The sequence below is a fragment of the Lutra lutra genome, chromosome 4 (genome assembly GCF_902655055.1).
Source record: "Lutra lutra chromosome 4, mLutLut1.2, whole genome shotgun sequence".
Lineage (NCBI taxonomy): Eukaryota > Metazoa > Chordata > Mammalia > Carnivora > Mustelidae > Lutra > Lutra lutra.
In genome coordinates, this window is record NC_062281.1 from 39,398,627 (window position 1) to 39,425,639 (window position 27,013).

Sequence of the window (27,013 nt, forward strand, 5' to 3'; positions counted from 1 at the left end):
GAACAGTTTCTAAGAATGTTTAGTAGCCACATTAAAGGCCAAAGTATAAAAAGTGCCAGAAATGTCTATAAATTTAGATACAAAATCTAAGAATAAATTATTTTAGTAATTAATGGAAATTGATAATAGAATTATTAATTTAAATTTATTATTAATGGGAATTAATAATAAATGGAAATTAATAGGAAATAATAAGATTAATAAACAATTAGAAAACTTATAACTCTATAATAATGCCTTTGAGACAGAGTTCTTTCAAGAACCAGTTCTGAGTAGGTCTCTTTAACACATGCTACCCATTAAAAAAAAACCCTACACAACAGAGAATGGATCTTCATGCCTATTAAGTAAACGAAGCCTACTATTTGAGTACTTGACACAAAGTACAATTCTACCTTTTAAGGTGATCGTTCATAGTTACACTAAGCACTATCATTTTCTCCTTACTAGATATCTGTTACTTACTAGATATCTGTTTAAAAATACCTTTTGGTCAGGGAAAACCCCCTTGGATTATAAAAGGCAGCTTGAAAGCTATTCTATCAGTTCTGATTTATTTCACTTCCTGGCCACAACATAGTGCCATTTTCAGAACTACACCAAATACACAGCTTGTTACTGAGCTTAGCAGCCCTCATGAAAATGTCAGTGTTACACAAACTGATCTTTAAAATCTATTCTTTTTTAATGAATTAAATGTAAATGGGAGCCCTTGGTATTCATTATTCATTTACTGATTTGACAAATATTTATCAAGCACCTTTCGTGTTCCACTGAAGGGACTAAATGCCTGCATTAAAGATACATAAAAGGGTCCTTGCTCTCAACAAAATCACAATCTAGCAACTCGGCAGAAAAGAGGATATCACCTACTCAAGCACTTCCTCTTGCTGTCTACTTCCCCTCTTTAAAGTCACAAACATAAACTAATATTAAAATCATAATAAAGATGATAATTCTTCCCTGTAGCCTATATTCTTGAAATTACTTACAGGTCATCTTAGTAGTCACTTTAATATAAAAGCTAAAGTAAAAGAGTCTAGTTAATTCATCTGAACAGTTATCTTAAAAAATAGATATTTGCAAATAAGAAAAGACACCAAGTGTTTCCAAAATATAATTCTATCCTGATATTCATGAACACAAGGCACTCAAGGGTAGACAAGATTGGTATCATCGTTACCATTCATATATAATCTTTTACCAAAACCCCTTGGGAATATTGGAAGAATTCTTAAAAAGTAACTTTCAATGGTACATCATTTTAACATTAATGAAATATTATAGATGGTTTTTATTTATTTTTTCAAAGACTTTATTTGCTTATTTGGGATAGAGAGAGCACAAGCCAGGGGAGAAAGGGAGATGGAGAAGTAGGCTCCCCGATGAGCAGGGAGCTAGAGGCGGGCCTCAATCCTGGGATCGAGCCAAAGGTAGATGCTCAACTGACTGAGCCACCCAGGCGCCCCATTATAAATGGTTTTTAAATTCTAATTGCTTAGCTCCTTTCTACCTCTAATACCTAACATTAAACCACAGTAATCTAAAAACAAACAAAAATAATAGGACCCAAGGAATAAACTTCACATAGGCAACTAAACTAGGTGTTTTGCTTGTTTTTAGAGAGTGCGCACAGAGCCTGTGCAGGAGTGGTGGGGAGGAGCAGAGAGGGAGAGAGAGAATCTTAAGCAGACTCTAAACTCAACACAGAGCCCTGTGTAGGGCTGGATTTCACAATCCTGAGATCATGACCTGAGCCCAAATCAAGAGAAGGATGCTTAACCGACTGACCCATCCAGGTGCCGCCCTAATCTAGGTTTGAATTCTTATTGTTTGTTGCTTCTGAAATACATTTAAAAGTCCATTTATTTAAAATACCTTTAATGTCAGATGAAAGGATAACACCAATTGAAATCCTTCACGTAAGTGCAAAATTCAAAATGGCACATGGAAAATGTGTAGCCTTTCGGTGTCGAAATGCCTGATCTTACAATAGCACCAGAGATGCGTTCCTGTGATGAGGATTTTGTTAACACATTTAACACACCGTGATAAATGAGAGTCAGCTGCAGTAGACAGACTTCAGATGAGATGTAACTAGAGGGACACACTTTCCAAGGTTCCTACCAGCTTTAAATTCTGCCACAGGAAAGAAACACTAGGTATAGTTTGCCCTGACATTGTTGTTCTTTCTTATCCCATTGTAATTATAACTGTAACATTATCATCATGAGCTCCCTAATATGTGCTAACTCCTTTCTCCAACCCCCCTACAGCTAAGGCTTATACCTTCTTTTTAGAGTCTCATTTTCTAAACAGAACAAACCTATTACCACAATGAAGAAAACACCCTCACCCTCCAGTAATTGTACACCCTACTTGTTATGGGCGATGGCTGCTGCAGTCTTGGATGTATTACTATTCTAAGTGCCTAAGACAACTGTGTATGGCTTAGAAGAACATCAAGAACATGATAACCACACTCTTTGTATAAAATACATACACATTAAAAGATAAGATAAAAGATAAGATCTATACCCACACACTTCAGTCCATTTTTTTCTCTGTTACAACACACTGTGTCCATTCATCCTTCTACGATCACGCCAATCTATGTGGCTGCGGAAAGATCCACGGCTTCCCCTGTTTCTTCTTCTTTTGTTCCAGGCCCTTCACTTCTTTTCTCATTCTCCGCCTCTGTTCCAACCTTTTCTCCTGTCTCACCTGGAAAAGTAACCAAAGGAGATATTAAGAGATGCTCATTTGTCATTAACAATAAAGTACCTGACAGTTGGTTTCCAATGGGGCAGCTTTTGTTCTCTAGGTCTAATTAGTAAGTTTCTCTGGTGGGGTCAAGAGAGGCAATTGCCTTGATTCTCTCAGATCCTCTGAATGGCCGATGTCACTTGACATTTCCTACCTTGGCATCCTCCTATATAAAATGAGACTGCAGAATTACCCAAGAAGTGAGAGCAGAACATATTATAAATTAAAAGTTCTGTTTATATTTAAATGAAAAGGTGGTCTAGGCATGACCATAAACCTATTTTGTTGGGCCATGATGGTGTTTAAAGAAAACAATCATTAATTGCAAACAGTTAAAAGTCTGAAAAATAAAGAAATGAAAGTCTGGACATTGTAGATACAAATCTGTGTCCCTAAGAAGTCAGCATGGGCAACACTGGCCCCCATGCTCATGGACAGAGCCGAGGCAGCTGCTCTTTTAACACATTGGTGCACCTGTTCACTACCATGCCCAGGGCTCCCCAAGATACAACACATGCCCCTCACTTGACTCACTGTCGTTCTCCTAGGCCCTAACAACGCAAGTTTGATAACCCTAGTCTGACAAATACATGTTTTTACTTGCTCCTCCCTTGTTATTCCCGGAGCACTTCTATACACCTTCATTAAAGCACTTACCTCAATAGATTGTGGTAATTTGTTTAAATTCTGCCTTCTTCCCACCAGACTGTGAGCCCCTGAAGAACAGGGCCTATCCCTCACCCCTATAGCCCCCACACTTGGCATATGACTGGGACTCAAAAACTGCTGCTGTGGTCATAAATGAGTTAAGAAGCAGATGAATGAATGCTTTACTCAATTACACAGTAGTATGCAGCTAAAACTCACCAAAATGTAGATCATGGCCTAGAAGACATTTTTTTAAAAATTATGACCGTAATAAGGAACAGTATAGATGCCATCTTTTATGCTGGTCAAGTACATTTTAAAAACCCATATGCCAAGAGATGATGCATTGTCTCTAGTCTTCTCATAGGGACAAGAAGCCAGCGGGAGGACAGCAGCAGATTGACAGTGATTTTTTTTTTCCTAAGGATAAATTGGCAAGGATGAAAACTGTCCTGTTCTGTCCATTAGTTGGGTGTTCTCTCATTAGGTGAGTTCCCCGCTAACCACCTATTCATCTCTACTTTGGATCTTCATCCCATACTTGGTCCCAATGAAAAGTAAACTTGGAAAAATTCAGAACTTTTAACACGTTGCCTTCAACATCCAATTGCATTCAACAATGAAACTCCAGGTTAAAAATTGTAGACACAGACTATGCTTTAGAAAAAAATTTTAGGGCACCTGGGTGGCTCAGTGGGTTAAAGCCTCTGCCTTCAGCTCGGGTCATGATCCCAGCTGGGATCATGATCCACATTGGGCTCTCTGCTCAGCAGGGAGCCTGCTTCCCTTCCTCTCTCTCTCTCTCTCTCTCTCTCTCTCTCTGCCTGCCTCTCTGCCTGCTTGTGATCTCTCTCTGTGTGTCAAATAAATAAATAAAATCTTAGAAAAAATTTTTAAAGATTTTATTTATTTGAGCAAGAGAGAAAGTAAGAGTGAGAGCATGAGAGGGGAAAGGGTCAGAGGGAGAAGCAGACTCCCCACGGAGCTAGGAGCCCAATGCGGGACTCGATCCCAGGACTGTGGGATCGTGACCTGAACTGAAGGCAGTGGCTTAACCAACTGAGCCACCTAGGCGCCCTGATTTAGAAAATTTTTGCTGGATCACTTCCCAGCCATTTGGCTAAGACCAAGTGTAGAAAATTTCTGCTGGAGAGCCAAAAGCCTGTTTTCCAGGTATGGAAGCCTTTTTGGTTTGGGTCAAATGAAGTCCAACCACCTGAAACAGAGATCCCCAGGGATGATCTCTCATGTGGCACATCTACACAACCAGCATAAATTTACCTTCAATGTGTTGGTCCTCTTCATTAGTGTGACTTTTCCTGACCATTTCCATATCTGCTCCAATTTCTAGAATTCCCACTGGATGCTCCATGCTTCCAGCTATCATTCCTTCAAGTTGACTCTGCTCCATGTTTCTGGGACCTTCGGGAGTTTTCTGGAGCAACTCACTGTTTACAGCTGTTTCCACAAACTGACTTCCTTCCAACACTTCCGGTGTTTCACTCTCTCCGGGAATTGTTTCTAGAGGTTGGGACTGCTCATCTTTTCCCAACGTTTCTTGAAGTTGCCGCTCTCCAGCTGTTTCCACAAACTGACTTCCTTCCAGTACTTCTGGAGATTCCTTCTCCCTGGGAACTGTTTCTGGGAGTTGGGTCTGTTCACCTTTGCCCATTGCTTCTTGAGGTTGTGGCTCTCTGGCTACTTCCAGAGGAGGGATTTTCTCAGATGTTCCTAGAAGTTTCATCTGTCTGGCAGTTTGTGGATTCTCAGTACCCTCCACTGCTCCTGGAGAGCCCCTCTCTCCTGTGGCCCTCAAAGGCTTGGTGTACTTGGGGTCTGTTCCTCCAGATTCGGCCTCAGCATTTCCTTGTAAAGGCTGAGCCTCTGTCACCGCTCCCATGTCTTTCTTCTTTCCTCCCAGACCCGCAGTATCATCTTTGCCACCTGGCTGGGGTGGCCCTGACTCCTCGGGTCTGTCTAGAGGCTGAGCCTCTCCTGTGGATGCTGGTGGATCCGCAGCACTGTTTGCCAGGGGCCGTTCACGGACAGATTTAACACTGTTAGCTGTAGACACTACTGAAATCTTAAGCTTCTCAAAGCGGGGAGGACTTTCCTTTTCCACCTTGCCATAAAGAGTGGATTCTTTTCCCAGTGTCCGTGGTTTGGGTTGGGCAAAGCAGGACTCACTTTCTTCTGTGACTGAAAAAAATACATATTTAATGTTACTTTTTGATCATTCATTTGAAAAAGAAAAAGAAATCAAATTGTTGGTTAGTTTCTAGCCTGAGAAAGAATATCACCATCAAGAAATAATGGACAGGGGCGCCTGGGTGGCTCAGTGGGTTAAAGCCTCTGCCTTCGGCTCAGGTCATGATCCCAGGGTCCTGGGATTGAGCCCCACATTGGTCTCTCCGCTCAGCAGGGAGCCTGCTTCCCTTCCTCTCTCTCTCTCTGCCTGCCTCTCTGACTACTTGTAATCTCTATCAACTAAAAAAAAAAAAAAAAAAGAATGGACATCATTGGGGAAGGTATGTGCTATGGTGAGTGCTGTGAAGTGTGTAAACCTGGCGATTCACAGACCTGTACCCCTGGGACTAATAATACATTATATGATAATTTAAAAAAAAAAGAAATATATTTAGGGGTGCCTAGGTGGCTCAGTCGGTTAAGCGTCTGACTTGGGTTCAGCTTGGGTCAGAGTCTCAAGGTTGTGGAATCAAGACCCGCGTCAGGTTCCAGGCTTACCACAGAGTCTGCTTGAGATTCTCTTCCTCTCCCTCTTCCCCTACTCCCCTCTCTCAAATCAATCAATTGATCAATAAAATCTTTTTTAAAAAGTACATTTAGGGGCGCCTGGGTGGCTCAGTGGGTTAGGCCGCTGCCTTCGGCTCAGGTCATGATCCCAGGTCCTGGGTTCGAGCCCCGCATCGGGCTTTCTGCTCAGCGGGGAGCCTGCTTCCTCCTCTCTCTCTGCCTGCCTCTCTGCTTACTTGTGATTTCTCTCTGTCAAATAAATAAATAAAATCTTTAAAAAAAAAAAAAAGTACATTTAAGGGGCGCCTGGGTGGCTCAGTGGGTTAAGCCGCTGCCTTCGGCTCGGGTCATGGTCTCAGGGTCCTGGGATTGAGCCCCGCATCAGGCTTTCTGCTCGGCGGGGAGCCTGCTTCCTCCTCTCTCTCTGCCTGCCTCTCTGCCTGCTTGTGATCTCTCTCTGTCAAATAAATAAATAAAATCTTAAAGAAAAAAAAAGTACATTTAACATTCAAGAAAGTCCTGTGTACAACTGAATAAAGAAAGGCCATACCATGACCCTAACACTCCCTAAGTCAAACTTCTATACTGTCTTCAGCCCAAACACGTTATCTGAAGCGTTAAGGTCCACCAAAACCACGGTGTTTTCATATTTGCTCCTCAGACACCTTCTCATGGTTCCTGTCCCATTTTCTAAGTAAGTATATGTCACTTTGTTTTTTCCTGTTCTTTCTGCTTCTTGCTCTTTCTCCTCCTTAGCCCTGGTAGAAGATTTCAGTGTGTGGTTTTTGGGCTGCTAGAGAGGTCTTCCTTTTTCCTAAAGAAGAATGGCCCTCAGTGAAAGGAAAGAGTCCCATGACAGAGAAGCTCCACTAGGTGAAAACTAAGACATCTGGGAAGGGAAAGTACAGGGACAGCTCAGCCTGGGTTTCATTTCATTTTGGAGGAGGGGCAGAAGTCATGAAAGAGTTGGGAACCATGCATTTTAATCCTGGCCCTTTCTCCAGCTGTGTGACCTTGAAGACTTAGCTCCTAAGTATCTCGTCTATAAAATGGCAGTGACTCTCTCTCACTACTTGTCTCCAAGCCGCATGAGGCATCACATTAAGCACTGAACGTGAACATGCCCTAGACAATTTAAGACAAGCAACTTGGCAACATGATTCTACTCTATGACCCAGGAATCCTCCTTCTGGAAATTTATCCTAAAAACATACATGTCAGGAAAAAGCTTTAAATATATCATCTCAGTATTCCTTATAACAGCAAAAGCTGGCAAACAACTTAAAAGTCAAATAATTTGGGGGAAAGGCACATATTCTGCTGGATGGAATATTCATCAAACAAGAATTTGTTCCATGAAAGATGATTATGAAGACCATATGCTAATGTAAGAACATAATTATGATAGAAGTTAAAATTTCATCACGCACAGTGGGGTTAATCAAATGAAATGATGCATATAAAGCGTGTATTAGCACACAGTCTGCTGTGCCCGTAAGTGCTCAGTAAGTTAGCTATCAATTTTATCACAGTATGATTACAGCATTGTTAATCACTGGAAGGGAAAGAGGGGGAAGAGAAAGACAATCACAAACAGAGGGTGAAAATAACTTGGAGGAAATAAACCAACATGTTAAAATGGACCTCTAGGTGATATACTTCTATCTTTTTTTCCCCTGAAGATTGTTTTTCTTTTCTTTTCTTTTTTAAGATTTTATTTATTTATTTGACAGACAGAGATCACAGGTAGGCAGAGAGGCAGGCAGAGAGAGGAGGAAGCAGGCTCCCCGCTGAGCAGAGAGCCCAATGCGGGGCTCGATCACAGGACCCTGAGATCGTGACCTGAGCCGAAGGCAGAGGCTTTAACCCACTGAGCCACCCAGGTGCCCCTGTTTTTATTTTCATCATTTTTAATCTTTTTCCCTAAGTTACTCCCCACCCCAGTTACATAGGTGTACATACATCTCATTATCTAATGTGAGATGCACAACTAATATTTGGATCCCCTGGGGCATCTGGGTGGCTTAGTCGTTAAGTGTATGCCTTTGGCTCAGGTCATGATCCCAGGGTTGTGGGATCGAGCCCCACTTTGGGCTCCCTGCTCGGAGGGAAGTCTGCTTCTCTCTCTCCCACTCCCCCTGCTTGTGTTCCCTCTCTTGCTGTGTCTCTCTCTGCCAAATAAATAAATAAAATCTTAAAACAAAAACAACAAAAAAAACCTTGGATCTCCTCTCACTTCCCTAGTGGCAAGTATTTTAATTCATTTAGCTGTATTGGAGGAATATTTTTCTTCTATATCTCTAAGCAAATTGCTAGTTCATAATCTCTCCGTTTGGGCATTTCTGCTCAGTCCCACTATGGAAAATAAAGATGTGGGCTGCTCCTTCTCCCACATCTGTCACCCCCTACCCTCTCCCTTTACACATTCACATTTCTTTTCAATTCAGCTATTGTATATTAGCAATCATTGAAAATAGGAATTATGTTATTTGGGTAAATCAATACCCAGGTGCATGTCCATAGAATGAGTATGTCTGCTAGGAGGAACTGAGCCAAACAGTAAGCTATTACTTTGCATAAATTAGTTTTCATTTCTCCCTGAGTTAATAATGTCATAGTTCTTCCCTTCCTTAGTTTGTGTATTATCATTAACTCAACTCATTGCCAATCGTTTCTCTTTTTGTTTATTTATTTTTAAAGATTTTATTTATTTATTTGAGAGAGAGTGAGTGAAAGTGCACAAGAGGGTTGGGTCAGAGGGAGAAACAGACTCCCCGCTGAGCAGGGAGCCCAACGTGGGGCTCGATCCCAGGACCCTGAGATCTTGACTTGAGTTCAAGGCAGACACTTAACTGACTGAGCTTCCCAGGTGCTCCTGTTTCTCTTTTTAATACATTTGTTCACATCAAATCATTTCCCATCTTGCCTCTGGGACTGGGTTTGAAGCTCCAGATGGAAAGTAATGTAAACTGAGGCTTGGAGCAACAGAGTTTGGGAACTGGGGGCGATTCCAGGCCCTGGCAGTGGGTCCCCCGGGAGTCAGATGTTGGAACAGGGAGAAGGGCTATCCTTTGGCTCTCCCTCAGGTCTCATCATGAATGAAGCTTTCAAATGAATAGCCCTTTAGGCCACTTAACAAAAGGGATTTCTCAGGCCTATAAAGAAACTTCATTATGAGGAGACGATTCATTTAGATTTCACAAGGGATGTTCTGGAGATGGCTGCCTTAGGGAATTAACAGGGAAATGTGTTAATATACTAATCACAGATGTCTGCCAAATTACATTTGCCGGTAAAATAGTTATTACAGTGATTAGTACTGTCAGTTATATGAGACAAACGACTTCCATGCAGCTGGGCCTGCTGTGGGTGCATTCCAGAGGCATCAATCTTCTAGAGCAGAAAGCCGTGGGGGATGTCACAACACACCCCAAACGAAGTCACTCAGTTGTATATTTTGAAAGACATATTATGCCATCAGACCCAACCAAGTTTTTTTCCCAAAATCAAAAGCTTTGTGAAAAGTTCTCTATCCACAAATAGTGTCACAAGTGTCCAAGCGATCTATCAATTTTTGCCACATAACTAGAACATCTATGTCCGTGATCACAGTATCAATTTTCATTCTTAGGTATTTTCCTAATCTTACAGATAAACTTGAAGTAGGCAAATGTCCTCAACACAGAACATTTTTATAATACAGCCTGAAAACAGCCAACAAAACTGGGAAATGTTACAGAAGATATGCCATGTCTCTATTATTTTCCTATAGTAGCCCAAAGGAGATAAAACATCTTTAAAATGACGACCAGTGGGGCGCCTGGGTGGCTCAGTGGGTTAAAGCCTCTGCCTTCAGCTCAGGTCATGATCCCAGGGTCCTGAGATGGAGCCCCGAGTCGGGCTCTCTGCTCAGCGGGGAGCCTGCTTCCCTTCCTCTCTCTCTGCCTGCCTCTCTGCCTACTTGTGATCTCTTTCTGTCAAATAAATAAATAATATCTTTAAAAAAATAAATAATAAAATAAAATGACCACCAAGTATTAACTACAGAGAATAAATGATGATTACTGGAGGGGATGAGGTGGGTGGGGGTATTAAACAGGTGATGGGTACTGAGGAGGGCACCAGTGGGGATGAGCACTGAGTGCTGTTTGTAAGTGATGAATCACTGAATTCCACAACTTAAACTAATATTGCACTGTATATTAACTAGCTGGAATTTAAATAAAAACTTAAAGGAAAAAAGAAATAAAATGAACACCAAAAGAAAGAGAGAGAGAGAGAGAGAATGTTCTAAGTATAGTGACACATTCATTTTGTATTTATATCGATTAACTGCATTCTGCTTGAATTTTGAAATCAATGTATTTTAGAGGTCATGGTTCTTAATGAACAGCCCAAAAGTTCTTTCTCTTATGTGACAGAAGAGGGTAATCTGTTCTCAAGGAGAGGACAGAGATCATATGACCTTGAAAACAACACCCATAAGGTAGTGGGTCTGAGTCCTGATTCCTGTCCTCACTAGCCTGATCATGGCTCTTTGTGCCTCAGTTTCACCAGCTGTAAAGTGGGAACAGTTTTAGCAGAGTTGCTGTGAGGATTCCGTGTGTCGCCTTGCGAGTGGAAAGCACTAGCTCGTGACTGGCACTGCTGGGGGATAACCCATGTTAACCATCACCAGTATTAGACCTCAGTCGATGGCGCTAGCAAGGAAGAGAGGATGGTAGACAAACAGAAAAGTAAAGTAATTTCATTCATTCCAACTCTGGTACCTTCCTCTAAGCTTATTTAGAAACAAAGAGCGATTGGAGTAAGTAAATGAAACAGTTGGAAAACAAATGGTAGTTTCAAACCACTTCTCACAGAATAAAATAATGAAGTCCACAGTCACCACAAACACTTCCCTTCAGGCACCAGATCTCTATCCTTCAGAGGATTTTTATCCCCACACGCTGAGGCAAATACAATTTCTGGATTTGCTTAACCTCCCCTCTCTTCAGCTGGACCAGTGCATTCCAGACTATTCTGATGTTGGATGTGAATCCTGACTCCACCATTTAATTGACAGTGTGAGCTGAACAAGTTCCTAAGCCCTCAAGACCTCAGTTTCCTTACCTGCAAAATGGGGATATGACAGACAGTTGCCTTTCAGGCCTCTTCACAGAACTGACTGAGGCAATAATGTGTGTAGGTCCCCAACAGAGTGTGTGACGTGAGCAGGTACTTGGTAAACCGAGGGCAGCAACAGCCAGGTGGGTGCAGGTTTCTCACCACAGAGGGTGTCCTGCAGAGGGGCGAGGGAGAGCTGAACTCCAGCCTTTGTGCACCTGCAAAGCGGTGTCAGCGGTGGGGAGGGCATCTTTTTCCAATTTCACAAAGGTCCTTTATGGCCTCCTGGTGGCCTTGCCAATAAATTACAGCTAACGTAGCAACGGAAAGAATGAACTGCAACTTAAGGAACTGGGATAAACATGCCCCTAAACACTGGAAAGTGAAGAAGGTACGACATCCTTTCTCCTAGCATGCAAACTTGGAAAGCAGTGAGATCTTTGGTCCACCCATAGGAGACATTCTCGGCCTAATCTGTATTATTATGTAATAAATACTGTGGAGGGACACATTGTTTCCACATCCAAAGTTGTTTAAAGATGTATGTGTTGGGGTGCCTGGGTGGCTCAGTGGGTTAAAGCCTCTGCCTTCGGCTCAGGTCATGATCCCAGGGTCCTGGGATCGAGCTCCGTATTGGGCTCTCTGCTTGGCAGGGAGCCTGCTTCCCTTTCTCTCTCTCTGCCTGCCTCTCTGCCTACTTGTGATCTGTCTGTCAAATAAATAAATAAAATTTAAAAAAAAAAAAGATGTGTGTGTTTTCTGAACCCTACATTTTATCAAATCATACACTGCTCTGGGCCTAATCCTTTGGTGCTCATTATCTCTCTTGGTTCTGTTGTAAGCTGACCCGTGCACAAATTTATTGTGACAGCTGAACTAACAGAACCCTTGTTGTAAGCACCGTTGTGATAGGCACACAAAGAAATGAAATACTAGGCAACATTACAGAAGGGATTAGAATGAGAGCTAACATACCTGAAATTCACATTATGATGGAAGCTTTTCAACTCAGTTCATTACCCTGATCAGACATGAAAAGTTTCTACCCAGCAAGGAGGAAAACTTGAGGTCAATATTTCCTATCCCATGGCTGTGACATATTAGACATCCCAAAGACCTCACAGGTTTCTAGAGAATTGGTGAGAAAGGGGTGCCCTGGTATTTTCCCTCACTGCCACCATTTCTAGGTTCTTTACTTTGGACCTTTGGGAACCAAGACTCAGCAGGCATCAGCCTCCAGGGAAGAGTCTACTCATCTTCTCCTTTTCTTACTCTGCTTTGTCCTCAATTTCATCCTACCATTTATCCAACAAACATCTGTGGGCCCACAGGTGCTGCTCTAGATGTTTCTGCCCATTTCTCTCACCAAAGTGTCTACAAACACTGTCCTTGTGGGCTCATCCCCAACAGTGTGTTCTGTAATGAGCAGATGTGAACAGGGCGCTCATTTTGAAGGGAGGGGAACTTATGCAAAACCCCAAGTAACTGAAGTATGAAACCATGACCAAAAAATCCTGTAAGAGGGTAAATAAAGACTGGAGAAGCCATCCTTCTAACAGAACTCTCTAAGATGAGTTTTCACCATCCCAGAGTAAGTTCGATCAAGTCTGAAGGTAACCCTGATGTTGAGGTTTAACTATAGAGGAACAAGACCATGTCATTGGGGAGACACTTCTGGAACACTTGAGGCAGAGATGCAGGGCCAGGGAGGGGAAAGGCTGATATGTAAGAGCTACAGGGCCAAAGTAATGACAAATTGTCGCCTCCTGCAGAAATCATGTTCCAATTTCATTTCCTTTGTTTATTTTTCGACTCCTAGAAGAGACACTCTTATTTCAAAGAAGCTGTTGCGCAAAACATCACTTTTGAAATGAGCAACAGTATTCACCACTGAGAAAGAAAAGACACTTTTTTCATTGACTGATGCTCATTACTGGCACCTGCGGATCCAGCATTTGGGCAGAAATCTAGTCTCAAAATCAAAGGCATTTCAATGACCGAGGCAGAGGAGAAAAAAAATGAAGATCATGTCTCTGACAAGCCCACATTGTGACACTTGACCAACCTCAACAGACCTCGCCCACCCTGCTTCTCCAGGAGGAACAACAGCAGCTCCTGTTCATTGAGGCACTTTGCCTTCAGCTTTTTTTTTTTTTAAGATTTTATTTGATTTGATTTATTTGATTGATTTGACAGACACAGATCACAAGTAGACAGAGAGTCAGGTAGAGGGAGAGGAGGAAGCAGGCTTCCCACTGAGCAGAGAGCCCAATGTGGGGCTCGATCCCAGGACCCTGGGATCATGACCTGAGCCGAACACAGAGGTTTTAACCCACTGAGCCACCCAGGTGCCCCTACCTTCAGCTTTTTGTACATTACCTCATTCAGTCTTCCTAAAAAAACTCCACAAGGCAAGTCTGTTATTATCCCCAGCACGAAGCAGAGGAAATTATGGCACAAACAGATCACGAGCCTTCATCTAGGAGCAGTGCGCAGCTTGTGAGGGGCAGAACTCAGATTCAAGCCCAAGGAAGTCTGATTCTACCTGGAAGTCTTGGGTGCTTTCAGGCACATTATGGGCCCAGAACCTGCAGCATCAGCATGACCCGGGAGTTATTTTATCGCTTCTGTGTTTGCTGACTCGTGGGCCCCACTCTAGATCCCACTGAACCAAGATCTGTATTTGGACGAGATCCCCATGTGGTTAGGGTATCCCCAGCTGCACTCTGGGGTCCCCAGGGAAAGGCACAAGGGAACAGGTTAGGAAAGACGAAAGGGGATGGTGAATGCACAGAACTGCTGGGTGTCGTGTTCCTCACTCCCCATGGGCATTGCTGCTCATCCTTAGACAGAGGGTCTGGGCTCCATCCTCATGCTCACCTGTCATATAGTCAGCACTGGGGATCAGGTGAGTACGCTGATTTAGCAATGTCAAGGGCCTGGGCTGGTCTAAGTGAGCATCACACCAGAGAGGGAGATTTTTCTCAAGCTTCCTTCATGTCACAGAACCGGCTGGGTTTGCTAAGCCCCCCTCCTTGGGGAGGTCCAGAAAAAGGAGCCTTCTGATTTCTCCTCTGAACTTAAGGTTAATGCATGTTCTATTCTACCCTGCACTCCAAGGGCAGCAAGCAGGTGGCCACACCAGTGTGAGATGGCTGTTCCCCTAGCTCAGCCACGGTGCCTGTGCTTGACTTGGGGGGATGCAGGGTACGAAAGCCTGTGGCCAGGAGCAAGTGCCCATGCCTAAGAAGCCGAGTATTCCCATGAGTAGTTAGCAAATTGGGGTCTGGGATCAAATATTAAATTTTACAGCAGAGCAGTTGTATTTACAATGGATGGGTGGATGGTCAGTGCCCCCCCTGAGGCCCTAGGACCAGAAGAGCAGTGGCAGACTGAGTAGGACCCCAGGACTTTCAGGTGACCACTGCTATGATTCTCTCAGGTTGCGGACCCATACTCGGTTCAGATGACTTTGCCTCCACAGTGAGGGAACAGTACAGATTGCACTGAGGGATTTTCTTTTCCAGAATGAAAAGCCACTTGTCTTCCCCTTACAGTCCTAAGCACCTGGGAGGCCAGCATGGGGCTCTGGAACAGACATTTGAAAACTGAATTTAATGAGCTTCTTCATAAGCAGGGCATAAGAAAAAGCTTTGATTTAGGAAGAGGCAGTTTTAACCAAGAATCACGGTAATGATTAAGCTAGAAGATTTCGGTAAGACAACAGTATAAAATAAATTCCTACACTTACCCTTTCCCAAGCTTCAGAGTCTTCAAAGGGAGGATTAGAGAAGCTTAGGGAGGCAGTAATAAGTCACACTGACTGAAAAAGTGTACCCTTCAGATGATGTGGTGTAAAGGGCACTTTACTTCTGTCATCTTTCTCCCAGAACCCACAACCCCAGGAGCATTGTAAGAAAAACAGCAGACGGGGGCGCCTGGGTGGCTCAGTGGGTTAAGCCGCTGCCTTCGGCTCAGGTCATGATCTCAGGGTCCTGGGATCGAGTCCCGCATCGGGTTCTCTGCTCAGCAGGGAGCCTGCTTCCCTCCCTCTCTCTGCCTGTCTCTCTGTCTACTTTCGATCTCTCTCTGTCAAATAAATAAATAAAAAATCTTAAAAAAAAAAAAAAAAAAAGAAAAAAGAAAAACAGCAGACAAAACCCAACTGAGGGATAGTCTAGAAAATACCTGACCAGTAATCAAAACTGTCAAGGTCATCTAAAACATGTCTGAGGTCATCTAAAACATGTCTGAGAAACTGAGTCAAGAGTGGTCTAAGGAAACACAATGACTAAACACATTCTGGAATCCTGGATGGAACTCTGGAACAGAAAAAGGACATTCGAGAAAAACTGAAGAAATCCGAATAAAGCATGGACTTTGGTTAATAATAATAATGTAAGGAGGGCGCCTGGGTGGCTGAGTCAGTTAAGTGTCTGACTTCAGCTCACGTCATGATCTCAGGGTCCTGGGATTGAGCCCCTCATCGGGCTCCCTGCTCGGGGGGAGTCTGCTTCTCCTGCTCCCTCTGCACCTCCTCCCGCTCTTGCTCTCTCTCTCTCTCTAAAATAAATAAATAAAATCTTTTAAAAAATAATGTATCTATATTGGTTCATTAATTGTGATAAGCATGCCCTACTCACATAAGATGTTAATAATAAGGGAAAGTAGGTATGGGGTCTGTGGGAGCTCTCTGTATATTTTCATAGTCTTTCTATAAATCTAAAAATAAAAGTTGTGTGTTTTTTTATTAAGTATAGCAGCAAAAATACAAGAGCATGTAACCTAGCAAAATAAGATCTGATAACTGTAGAAAAACTTTGGTCATTCACATACCACTTTTATGATTTTTAATTTTTGTACCACTTGTGTTATTACTAACTTAATATTTTTAACAGTCCCTTTTCTTTTGCAAATTTACTAAAAAGAAAAAAAAGTGAGAAAGCATTCCTTTTACTAAAAAGAAAAAATAGACTAGAGGAGCATTAGCTGGGCGAAACTGAGAAGATAATAAGGACAGATCAATCAGGGCAGTCTGCAAAGTGTGCCATGTTTTCATCCTGCAGGGACCCTTTATAAAGACATTTTTAAAACAAGCCTCTGAATAAAGCAGAAAGGTCCTTTTCACTGAATGTAAGGACAAATATATTTTAGGCTTGAGGAAGTATTGTCCCCAAATGGGAAAATGCTGGTAAGAGGAACAGGCAATTAACTCATAGACAAAAACAAAACAAAACAAAAAACACAATAACTTGGTTTGATGGTGCATCCAAAGAAGTAGATCCCGAAGACCTTTCTTTTAATGGAGAGGAGGCAGGTCAATCACTGAGAGAGAGGTTCACTCTGGGAAGCTGGGGGCAGGGGGGCGCGTGGGGAGTTGATGGGGAAGAGGCATCTGGAATAGAAGCCAGGAAAAGCTAGAGCTCAGGTCATAGGGAAGGCTTGTTGAAACATAGAGAAGTTTCGATCTTTGGCTCATGAGGTCAAGTTCATTTTATCCTAACTGATGTTAATTGGTGCTATTTTGATGCCCACTTTGAACTACACTGTCAGGGCTACAGAGTGTGCTGTTTGTAAATGAAATGTGACTTTTGGTGACCCTAAAGTAGATAGAGAGGGCAGGGATGTCATTTTGCTGTCTATGGATGCTTCTTGATCTTCTATCTTGACTTTCCTATTTAAGGCACATTTGGACACTTCACTTACGTAACCAGCCTTATATGATGTGCTCATCTAAAGCAAGTGTTCAGAACCATACATACTCGAATGTCGAGGAGTGTTCAGTATGAATAAAGAACATGTTATCGAGTCTTGAGGTCTTTGTCTTATTGGAGAAGCCAGCCTAGAGGAGCAGCCAAAGGGACTGCTGAGTGTGTAGTCTGAGAAAAGAGGGTCATCCTCCCTAAGATGTGGGACTCTAGCCCACCCAGTGACTGCAGCCTAGCCCAGTTATCCTGGGGACCCACAGCCCCTTGGGCCCTTCCATGCGGAAGAAAGTGATGTCAGCTGAACTTGCCCCTCTGACACAGGCTGCCCTTTCTTTTCCTTGCCTATTTCCAACGACCATTCCTTGTTTCTGAGCATACGATCATCACCTGGCCTATTTTGTCCACCTTCATAAAGCAATTCCCATAGACATTTAGCTATTAAAAACAATGTGGGGCACCTGGGTGGCTCAGTCGGCCCGGTCCTTGATTTCAGCTCTGGTCATGATCTGCGGGTCCTGCTTAAAAACAAAACAAAACAAAAATTACCTGGAACTACATACCCTTAAACACACCAGGTGCTGAAGCCTGGCCAAGTTTGGTGCTCTTTATCAGTTTTGGTGAGCCCTGCAGGAACCCCCCACAAGTGGTAGGTTTTTATTTTAAACCCGATGTTGTAAAACATTAACACAGAAGTGAAACTGTGCACATTAGCTGGGATGTGGGGCAACCTTACAGGTGCATGATTTAAAAGAACACAGTGAAGCTTTGTTTGGCTGTGTTGACACTTGCCTGCCTGATTAGGAGACCCTCTCCACAACCCACTCTCTTCCCAAGCCCACCACAGCCAACGTTGCCTTCCAAGTTTCTGTTATTCCCTGGGTCCCGATTCCTACTCTCCCTCGGCTTTTCTATGTGATACCTTCATGCCCTTGAATCCCCATCTCTGTCAGTCCAGCCATCCACCCATGCATCCACTGGACAGACAGGGATTGTGTTCTGCCTACAGGGTGGGCGATACAACGAGTTATGGCAGAAGAGGGGCTGGACCCCAGATGGAACTGGACTGTAAGAAGAGCAGGGGCTCCCGAGTCACACGAACTGGGCTGCAGCCCCATCCCTTGCTAGCTCTGAGATCTCGGGCAAGTTATCTCTCCTCGCTAAGCTGCAGTTTCCTAGCTGTTTTTGCTGATACTGATGTTTGCTTTAGAAGGTTCTTGTGGGGATCAGAGTCTTAAATACCCAGAACCAAGTGGGAACTCCTACCTGTCTCCTGCCTTCCCCTCCAAGCCCATGTTTTGATGTGGCTGCACTAATCTCGAAAATCCTTCAATTTAATTAAAAAAAAAAAACTTACTGTATTGATGAGAGAGTAAACTGGTACAAGTCTTAAGGAAGGCATTTACGCAGTTATCCATGAAAATCATAATGGCACATACCCTTTGACTTAGTAATGCCACTTTTGGGAAATGGTTCCACAGTTACTCTTGCACACATTCAAAATGATGTATATATAAAGGAATTCACTGCAACCTTGTTTGCAACAGGAAAAGATTGGAAACAAACCAAATGTCCATCAGTAGGGGACTGGTCAAACAAATCACACAATAGATTGTTAAGCAAGGGTAAAAAAGGAGAAAGACATTCTCTATATATCAATATAAAAAGATCTCCATTTTGTTTGGTGAAAAAAACACAAGGTGAAAAATAGTGGGGATGATACATTTTATAGGGACACCTGGATGGCTCAATTGGTTAAGTGTCTTGCCTTCGGCTCAGGTCCCACATCCCACATTGTGAGATCAAGTCCCACATCTGGCTCCTTGCTCAGTGGGAAACCTGCTTCTCCCTCTGCCTGCTACTCGCCCTGCTTGCACTCTCTCTCATTTGCTCTGTCTCTGACAAATAAATAAATAAAATCTTTAAAAATTACATTGTATATTGTAGATGGGAGTGGGAAATGATATTTGCAATGCATAAACAAATTTTGGAAGAGTATCCAAAAAACCTCCACTCAATAAAAGTATTTACCCATGGGCATGATTGGAACTAAGCAGATGATGGGAATAGGGCAGGAGGTATACTTTTCAAAGCATGCATTTTTCAAATGTTTTCAAATTTTTGAGCCACGTATGTGGTCCTTATATTCCATTTTAATTAGCTGTATGTAATAAACACCCAACCACAAAGACTTGCCAAGCTCTGTGTGCCAGGCTCTAGAAGGGACACAAAGACATACTAGACTTGGTCTAGACTTCCAGCATTTTTTTTTCTTAAAGATTTTATTTATTTATTTGACAGAGAGAGAGATCACAAGTAGGCAGAGAGGCAGACAGAGAGAGGGGGACTCAGGCTCCCTGCTGAGCAGAGAGCCCGACGTGGGGCTCGATACCAGGACCTTGGGATCATGACCCAGAGCTGAAGGCAGAGCCTTTAACCCACTGAGCCACCCAGGCTTTTTTAAAGCCACCCAGCATTTTTTTTAAAAAGATTTTATCTATTTATTTGACAGAGAGATACACAGTGAGAGAGGGAATATAAGCAGGGGGAGTAGGAGAGGGAGAAGCAGACTCCCCACCAAGCAGGGAGTCCGAGGCAGGGCTCGATCCCAGGACCCTGGGATTATGACCTGAGCCAAAGGCAGACACCCAATGACTGAGCCACAAAGGCACCCTGACTTCCAGCATTATAAAGGAATAAATCCCATTTTTATATATAATATCTGCAGCCAAGCCTATTAAAATGAGTTGTAATATTGATGATATTTAGACTTCAATTACAAAGCAAAAACGTTTGTCTACTTAGGACTGAAATGTCACTGTGTGAAAATATTGGCTGAAGGTATCTCCGCAGTACAAAGAACAATTCACATAACAGTGTGAAATTCAAGCCTCATTCAATTGCCTTGGTAACATGGACTCCAAGCAGCGAGTGGAGAGTTGAGGGTCGAATAAACAAATGATTATAGCTAGCAGTGGAAATGTACCTATTAACCTAGCAGTGAATTTGTTAATAATGACCATCTATTTACTTCGTCCGTGCTGGTGCTGAAGCTGGAAGATTTCAGGAAGAAGTCTGCCAGAAACAGTTGGCATTTAGATTAGGAAAGAGCAGAGCAAGGATCACACATGCACATAGGAGGTGGCAGCACAGCGGGGGAAGCTTCAGGTATGAAGACCTAGAGACCCGTGGGTCCGTTAAAGTCCCTAAAATCAACAAAACCTTTGTGTTCCATTCCACCAGACCCTCGGGGTGCTGAAAAGAACAGAAATTTTGAACAGAATATGGCCCCAAATTTAGACTTGATTCCACAAATACAAGAAAGTCCACTCAATCTGTCTCACCGTCCTTTTAGAAAGAAAAGCCTCTTTCCTCCCACATTTTAGGGCATTCAGTAAAAACCTATGTGTGACTAGCATATACCAGGCCCTGTTCAACACTTTGATGGCACTAGATAGTTGTCTGACTACCCATCTGTGTCCTGATCCCCCACGTCTCTTTCCGTAGTCAGTCACCTTCGGAGGTGAGGGAAAGAAGCTCGGTGGGATTCAGTGTCTGATGGGTCCGAGCAAACACAGCCATGTGATCAGTGGAAGAGCTTTTCCTATTTAGCCTAACAGCTACCTAACCAAATAGCCGCTATCTGACTTAAATTTAAGCCCAGAAAATAAGTACCTTCAGATTTTGATGGTACAGGATTTTAGAGTCATAATTGATCTCAGAGGTAATCTAGCCCAAACCACTATTTAATGATTATTTTGCTTGTAAGCTAATACTATGTCATGTATGACAGTTCTTAAGCTACTGAACAGAAAATTCAGAATTTGTCAGTGCAAATCCAGTCTACAGGCTAGTTCTCATATTTTAACATCAACCCATGTGGTTTTAAGGTTGATATTGTGAATTTAAAGAATGTCTGGTAGGATATGAGGATTATCTGTATCCCTGTGGGAGGGCACCAGAAGCTTCTCTACATCTATGTACTCTGCTCAAAATAGCTCTAGGGTTAAATAAATGTCTTCCAAATATTCCTAGTTCAAATTTGGAAGTAAATACAAAGTTCATATTTTACTGACTCGTTTGGGATAAATAAATACTTATTAAAACATGTTTATTATATATAAATATAGAACAAATATATTTATTATATATCACAACTGTATCATATTTATTACTATAGATCTTATCTAGGGATTATGATAAACCTATAATTATATTATTAAATTTATTAAATTATAATACTATATTATACTTTATTAGATTTCTTTTGTTGTTTGGAAAGTGGATGACATACATCTCTAATGGGGATCCAGAGTGATCTGAGGCAAAAACAGATTTAAATCTGTTTATAGGGGTGCCTGGGTGGCTCAGTGGGTAAAGCCACTGCCTTCGGCTCAGGTCATGATCTTGGGGTCCTGGGATCAAGTCCCGCATCGGGCTCTCTGCTCAGCAGGGAGCCTGCTTCGCTTCCCTTCCTCTCTCTCTGCCTGCCTCTCTGCCTACTTGTGATCTCTCTCTGTCAAATAAATAAATAAAATCTTTAAAAAAAAAATAAATAAATCTGTTTATAAGGAGAAATAGGTCAAGCTCTGGAAGCAGAGGACCTGAATTCAAAGCCCAGCTCTGACTCTGAAAAGTAAATAATTTGTCCAAGGTCACAGGGCTCCTTATCTTTGAAATGGAGATAATAATACTTACAGTATTGTCATAAAGATTAAGTGAAGTAATTAATTCAACAACTATGTGCCAAGTATTATTAGGCACCAGGGGTACACTTAATAAAGGTACTTACAGGACATTTAATAAACTTGGATTTTTTTTCTTAATCTAAAACTCATACACACAGACTTAGGATTGGATTTAGGATTTAAAGAAGTTTTGAGCTGCACAAACAGGAATGAATTATTTATTGAGCCTCCAAGATCATGGAGTTGAAATGCTGATGAACATACAATAGTATCCAATTACAAGAGAGTATTGTGTGATTGGGGACCAGAAGCAAAATACACCTGTTGACTGATTCAATATGTGCATTGAGCAATTTATGCAGCGGATTAATTTTCTATACGCTAAACCTGGTTGTTAGGCATTTTAACATTTCTTTCAGAACAACATCCAGGAAAACTTAGAACAATGAGGAAAGCATGAATAAAAAATGAAAGGGTGTGACTTATATGGATAAAAAAATTTTTTAAAACAAGGTTATTCATTATGTTTTGAAAGGATTAAAAACTCATTCTCCTTATTAGATACTTATGCCCTTCCCTAAGAGTAACATTCCCCAGAGTCATGTTTTTATCAATTAAAAAAAATCTATAATGCGGGGCACCTGGGTGGCTCAGTGGGTTAAGGCCTTTGGCTCAGGTCATGATCCCAGGGTCCTGGAATTGAGCCCCGCATCGGGCTCTCTGCTCAGCAGGGAGCCTGCTTCCTCCTCTCTCTCTGCCTGCTTCTCTGCCTACTTATGATCTCTATCTGTCAAATGAATAAATAAAATCTTTAAAAAAATGCAATCTTTAAAAAAAAAATCTATAATGAGAGGTGTCTGGGTGGTTCAGGTGGCTGAGCTCCCTTTTGATTTCAGCTCAGGTCATGATCTCAGGGTCCTGGGATCAAGCCCAGCCTCCGCACTCAGCATGGAGTCTACTTATCCCTCTCTCCCTGCTCCTTCACATGTGTGCATGCACTTTCTCTCTTCAATAAATAAAAAAAATCTTTAAAAAGTAAAAAATAAAATCTATAATGATGATATAGTGCTCAGCTTTAAGAAAAAAGATTTATTTATGTATTTTTTTTATTTATGTATTTTTAAAAGATTTATTTATTTATTTGAGAGAGAGAGAGAAAGCATGATCGAGCAGGAGGAGGGGCAGAGGGAGAGGGAGAGAGAATCCTGAAGCAGACTCTGCACTGGCCACAGAGGCCCACGCCAGGGATCCCAGGACCCTGAGATCATGACCTGAGTGGAAATCAAGAGTCTGTGGCTTAACCAACTGCACCACTCAGGCGCCCCCATTTATTTATTGGGGGGGGGCATGAGACAGTGTGCACATGCAAGGAAAAGGAGCAGAGGGGGAGCCTCTTCAAGCCCACTCCTGCTGAGTGTGGAGCCTAAGGCATGGCTCAGGATGGGACTCCATCTCACAACCCATGAGACCACGACTGTGAGATCACGACCTGAGTCAAAACCAAGAGCCAGAGGCTTAACTCACTGAGCCATCCAAGTACCCCTAGTGTTCTGCCTCTTAAATCAGTATGCTACTCCTGGGATATCTGGGGCCACAGAAGGGGATAAGATAAACCAAAATATGGTCTATCTTCTTGAAGCATCAATTTTCTTGTTTTTCATATTGAAAACAACAAGGATTTGTCATGGAACAGAATGCAAAATCTACCTCATTTCATAAAATAAAGTGAAACATCAAAGAAATTGTTCCTTGTTCTAGCCTCTAAAATTTTTTTAAATGTATTATTATTATTATTATTATTTTGCACTGGCCTCTTGAGAGCATGTTTGAGGTATGAGGCTTTCGTTTCTTTAAAAGAAAGGTTAGCGAGTATTGTACATTAGGAATGGATTTTTCCATCACTTCACATTGTTGTCAGAGACAAAGGGTTTGGAATCACTCTTATATATATGGTTTTAATGACTTTGCCTATTTCCAAACTTTTTATTGCTTTTAGAAATAAATTTATCGGGCGCCTGGGTGGCTCAGTGGGTTAAAGCCGCTGCCTTCGGCTCAGGTCATGATCTCAGGGTCCTGGGATCGAGTCCCGCATCGGGCTCTCTGCTCAGCAGGGAGCCTGCTTCCTCCTCTCTCTCTCTGCCTGCCTGTCTACTTGTGATCTCTCTCTGTCAAATAAATAAATAAAATCTTTAAAAAAAAAAGAAAGAAATTTATCATACACCATGAAAATGACTGCAACACATACTTCTGACTAGGACACAGTGTCTGAACTTTGAAACAGCATTCACGAAAATCCTGTGCTCTCTACTACAGAATCAGAGAGGAAGACGTTTCTGTTATTGGAATAACACAAGGTGCTAAAAGAAGACCTCTGAAAAGGAATTAACTGGAATAAAAAAATTTCCCCTAGCGTTAGCCTTGAGTAGGACTCCAAAATAACTTGAAGGAATTTGCTTAACCTTCAAAACTTTGTCTAAAAATGTTAGCCATTCAAAATCTTAGAAGTGCACATAAAACCCAGTCATTCTCTAGTTAATTAATCTGCTCTTACTCTTTTCACAGCACTTCTCACTGTCAGAAACTTAATCATTTAACTTGTTTATTGCCTCTTTGATCCCTAACCCCCCCTCCCCAAATAGGGTCACTTGTATCTCCAGCATCTAGCCAGACACCTGGCTATGACATAATGACGTCCAAAATACACTTGTTGAATTTAGGTGATGACCACGTTTTACCCCATGGATATTCGTCAGGAAATACTGAAGCCAAGGATAGGGGAAGGTGTATCTGACCTCTTCAAAAGAGCAAGAACCTACTTGATGGAGTGAACTTCCGTCCACCTGTACCATCTTTGATGCTGAAAGGCTGACGAGAGGGCAAGGTCTCAATAGAAAAATGGGTACCACGTCTCTCCTCACGACCAGACGAATAGTTCCCAGTTCCCAGTGAGTTTGCAGCTTTATATAATCTGAAAGTTCGTACTTTGGGGAGATAAAAGAGCACCTCTTTTAAGGGTCGGAAAACACTCATCTGTTTAAGGGAACCCGTCGCCAACCGCGGTAGGGATTGAACGCCACCTCCCCGGTCGCCCGGCGGGTAGGGCGACCCCGGGCACAGCCCTTGGCCTCCCGCGTCGGGCAGCGTGCGCGGCGGGGCGCACGGGGACCTCCACACCGCGGGTCCGGCGGCTTTCCGGAGGGAGTCGCGAGGCGCTCAGGGCCCACTCCGGTCGTCAGCGAGCAGCCCGCCCCCTGCCGGGCGGGGCGGACACGAGTCGCACCTTTCGGATCCCCGGGGAGCAAGCCGACTCGAATCCCGAGGCCCGGGCGTGGTTGGGGCTGGGTCCCCTGCTCACCTCTGCGGAGCCCGCTGCTGTCGCCGGCCTTGTTGAGGGCGCTGCTGGAACAGCCCATCGCGGACAGAAGGGCGGCCCTGTGGACCAGCGCAGCCACCTGTCCTGGCCCCGTGCGGGCGTCGGCCCGGAGCTCGGATCCCGCGCAGAACGCACCGGCGGCGCAGCGCTCCTGCAACTCTGCCCGTCCGGCGCTGGCGGGTGCGGAGCGCAAGCGCACGGCGGCGTGCCCGGGTGGCGGTGCGCACCTGGGGAGGTGGCGGTGCGCACCTGGGGAGGGGAGGGTGCGCGGTAGAGGTGGAGGGGGTGGGAGGGGGTGGTCGGGGAGGGGGGAGCGAAGAAGCTGCAGAGGACAGGGACAGGGAGCCAGGTGGGCAGAAGGTGGGGAGTGCAGTCTAGGAGGAGAGGGAAAAGGCTTCAGAAGCAGGGACAGGGATGGTGTCCCCCGCGAGGGCGAAGGGCTGGGAGGGCTCATCTGAATCATCACTAAATAGCTGGAGAGGGGAGGAGGCGACTGTGGTCAGTGACTGTTGATTGGTAGACTAGCTTCGGATGGCAGTCGTATTCTTACATAACGTCAGTACTGTTACCACGAGGAAGTTTGCTGTTGATATACTATTTAATCCACCTGGTAGTCAAGTTCAGTCAATTGTCCAATCTGGGACCACACATCACATTGAATTGTGCCTCTTTTTAGTTTGCTTAAATCTGAAGTAGTTCCCCCAGTCTTTGTCTTTCATGACCTTGACCTCTTTTAAGAGAGTGGGCCATTTATTTTGTAGAGTATTTCTCGGTTTGGCTTTTTCCGGTGTTTCCTTATGATTGTTTTCAGGCAGTGCAGTTTTGGCTGGTATGCACGATGTTATGTCGTCTGTGAATTCCCACCGAGAGCAAATGATGTCATTTCCTCTATTATTGGTGATGTTAACTTTGATCGGTTAGTTAAGGTAGGGTCTGCCAAGTTTGCCACCAAAAAGTTACTATTTTACTCATTGTAATTTATTGTAATTTACTCCTTGTAATTTACTTTAAGACTAACATCCTATATCTCATCAAACTTTTATCTGCCACTGTTAGCATACATTAATATTCTTGCTGGGACCAATTATTACTATGATGGTTATCAAATAGTGGTTTTCCTAATTACATAATTCCTTCTACATTTATTAGTTGGCATTCTACAGTAAAAGGGAGCACTTTCCCTTTTCCTCCATCTATTATTCATTTATTTATAAGAAATAAAAACTCATGAATTCTTACATATTCATGGGTCATGTTACCATTTGTGTTGGTTTTTTAGAGCTGTGATAAGACAGACTGATTTAAACAAGAAAAACTTTCTCGTAGTTCTGAGACTAGAAATCAGAGTACAAGGTGTCAGTAAGGTTGGTTTCTTTTGAAGGCCTTTCCTGGGTTGGGATGGCAGTGTTCACCATATATATCTTCACATGGACTTCCCACAGTAAGCATCTCTGTCCCCACCTCCTCTTCTTACAAGAACAACAGTCATATTGGATTAGGGCACACCCATATGACCTCATTTTACCTTAATTACCTCTTTAAAGGCCCTGTCTCCAAAACAGCCACATTACAAACTACAGGGGTTTAGAACTTCAACATATGAATTGGGGGGGGGGGGCACAATTCAGATCATAACACCATCATTATTAACTTGGATGCTCAAATTGCCTAAAATTTGACATATTTCCCTGTATGAGTCATGGCGGTACACAGCTATGGTCTTTACGGTATGTAAAGGTCTCCCTCCCTCCCTTCTCTACCTCACTTCTCCCCTTCCTTACCCTTCCCTTCCCTTCTTCCCCTCTTCTCTCCCTCCCGCGGCATAGGCCTGACAAAGCCTGGGCTGCCCAGCAATCAACTCACAGATCCCTTCGAATGAAGAGGAGACAGGGTATCTTTGAGCAAGTACACTTTGTAACATTACAATAGGTACTATAACTCTCCTTCTAACATTATGTCCAGGGTTACTGTGC

The 27,013-nt window shown here is 43.1% G+C and overlaps 1 protein-coding gene across 1 annotated transcript; it reads right to left on the reverse strand.

Moving 5' to 3' along the window:
• ERICH5 (glutamate rich 5) lies at positions 1 to 25,267 on the reverse strand. The gene is made up of 3 exons (XM_047725851.1): positions 25,023 to 25,267; positions 4,696 to 5,607; positions 1 to 2,724 (listed from the first exon to the last, which is right to left on the reverse strand). Exons 1-3 carry the CDS (start codon positions 25,078 to 25,080, stop codon positions 2,612 to 2,614), a joined length of 1,083 nt encoding a protein of 360 aa, XP_047581807.1. The 5' UTR covers positions 25,081 to 25,267; the 3' UTR covers positions 1 to 2,611.
• Positions 25,268 to 27,013: the final 1,746 nt, after the last annotated feature.

Bases quoted from the DNA above. Each gene is read 5' to 3' on its own strand.
- ERICH5 (XM_047725851.1), bottom strand. From the start codon at position 25,080: ATGGGCTGTTCCAGCAGCGCCCTCAACAAGGCCGGCGACAGCAGCGGG. The intron at 5,608-25,022 runs GTGAGCAGGGGA...TTTCAGTCACAG, and splicing joins CAGCAGCGGGCTCCGCAGAG to AAGAAAGTGAGTCCTGCTTT. The intron at 2,725-4,695 runs GTAAATTTATGC...TTACTTTTCCAG, and splicing joins AGAGGACCAACACATTGAAG to GTGAGACAGGAGAAAAGGTT.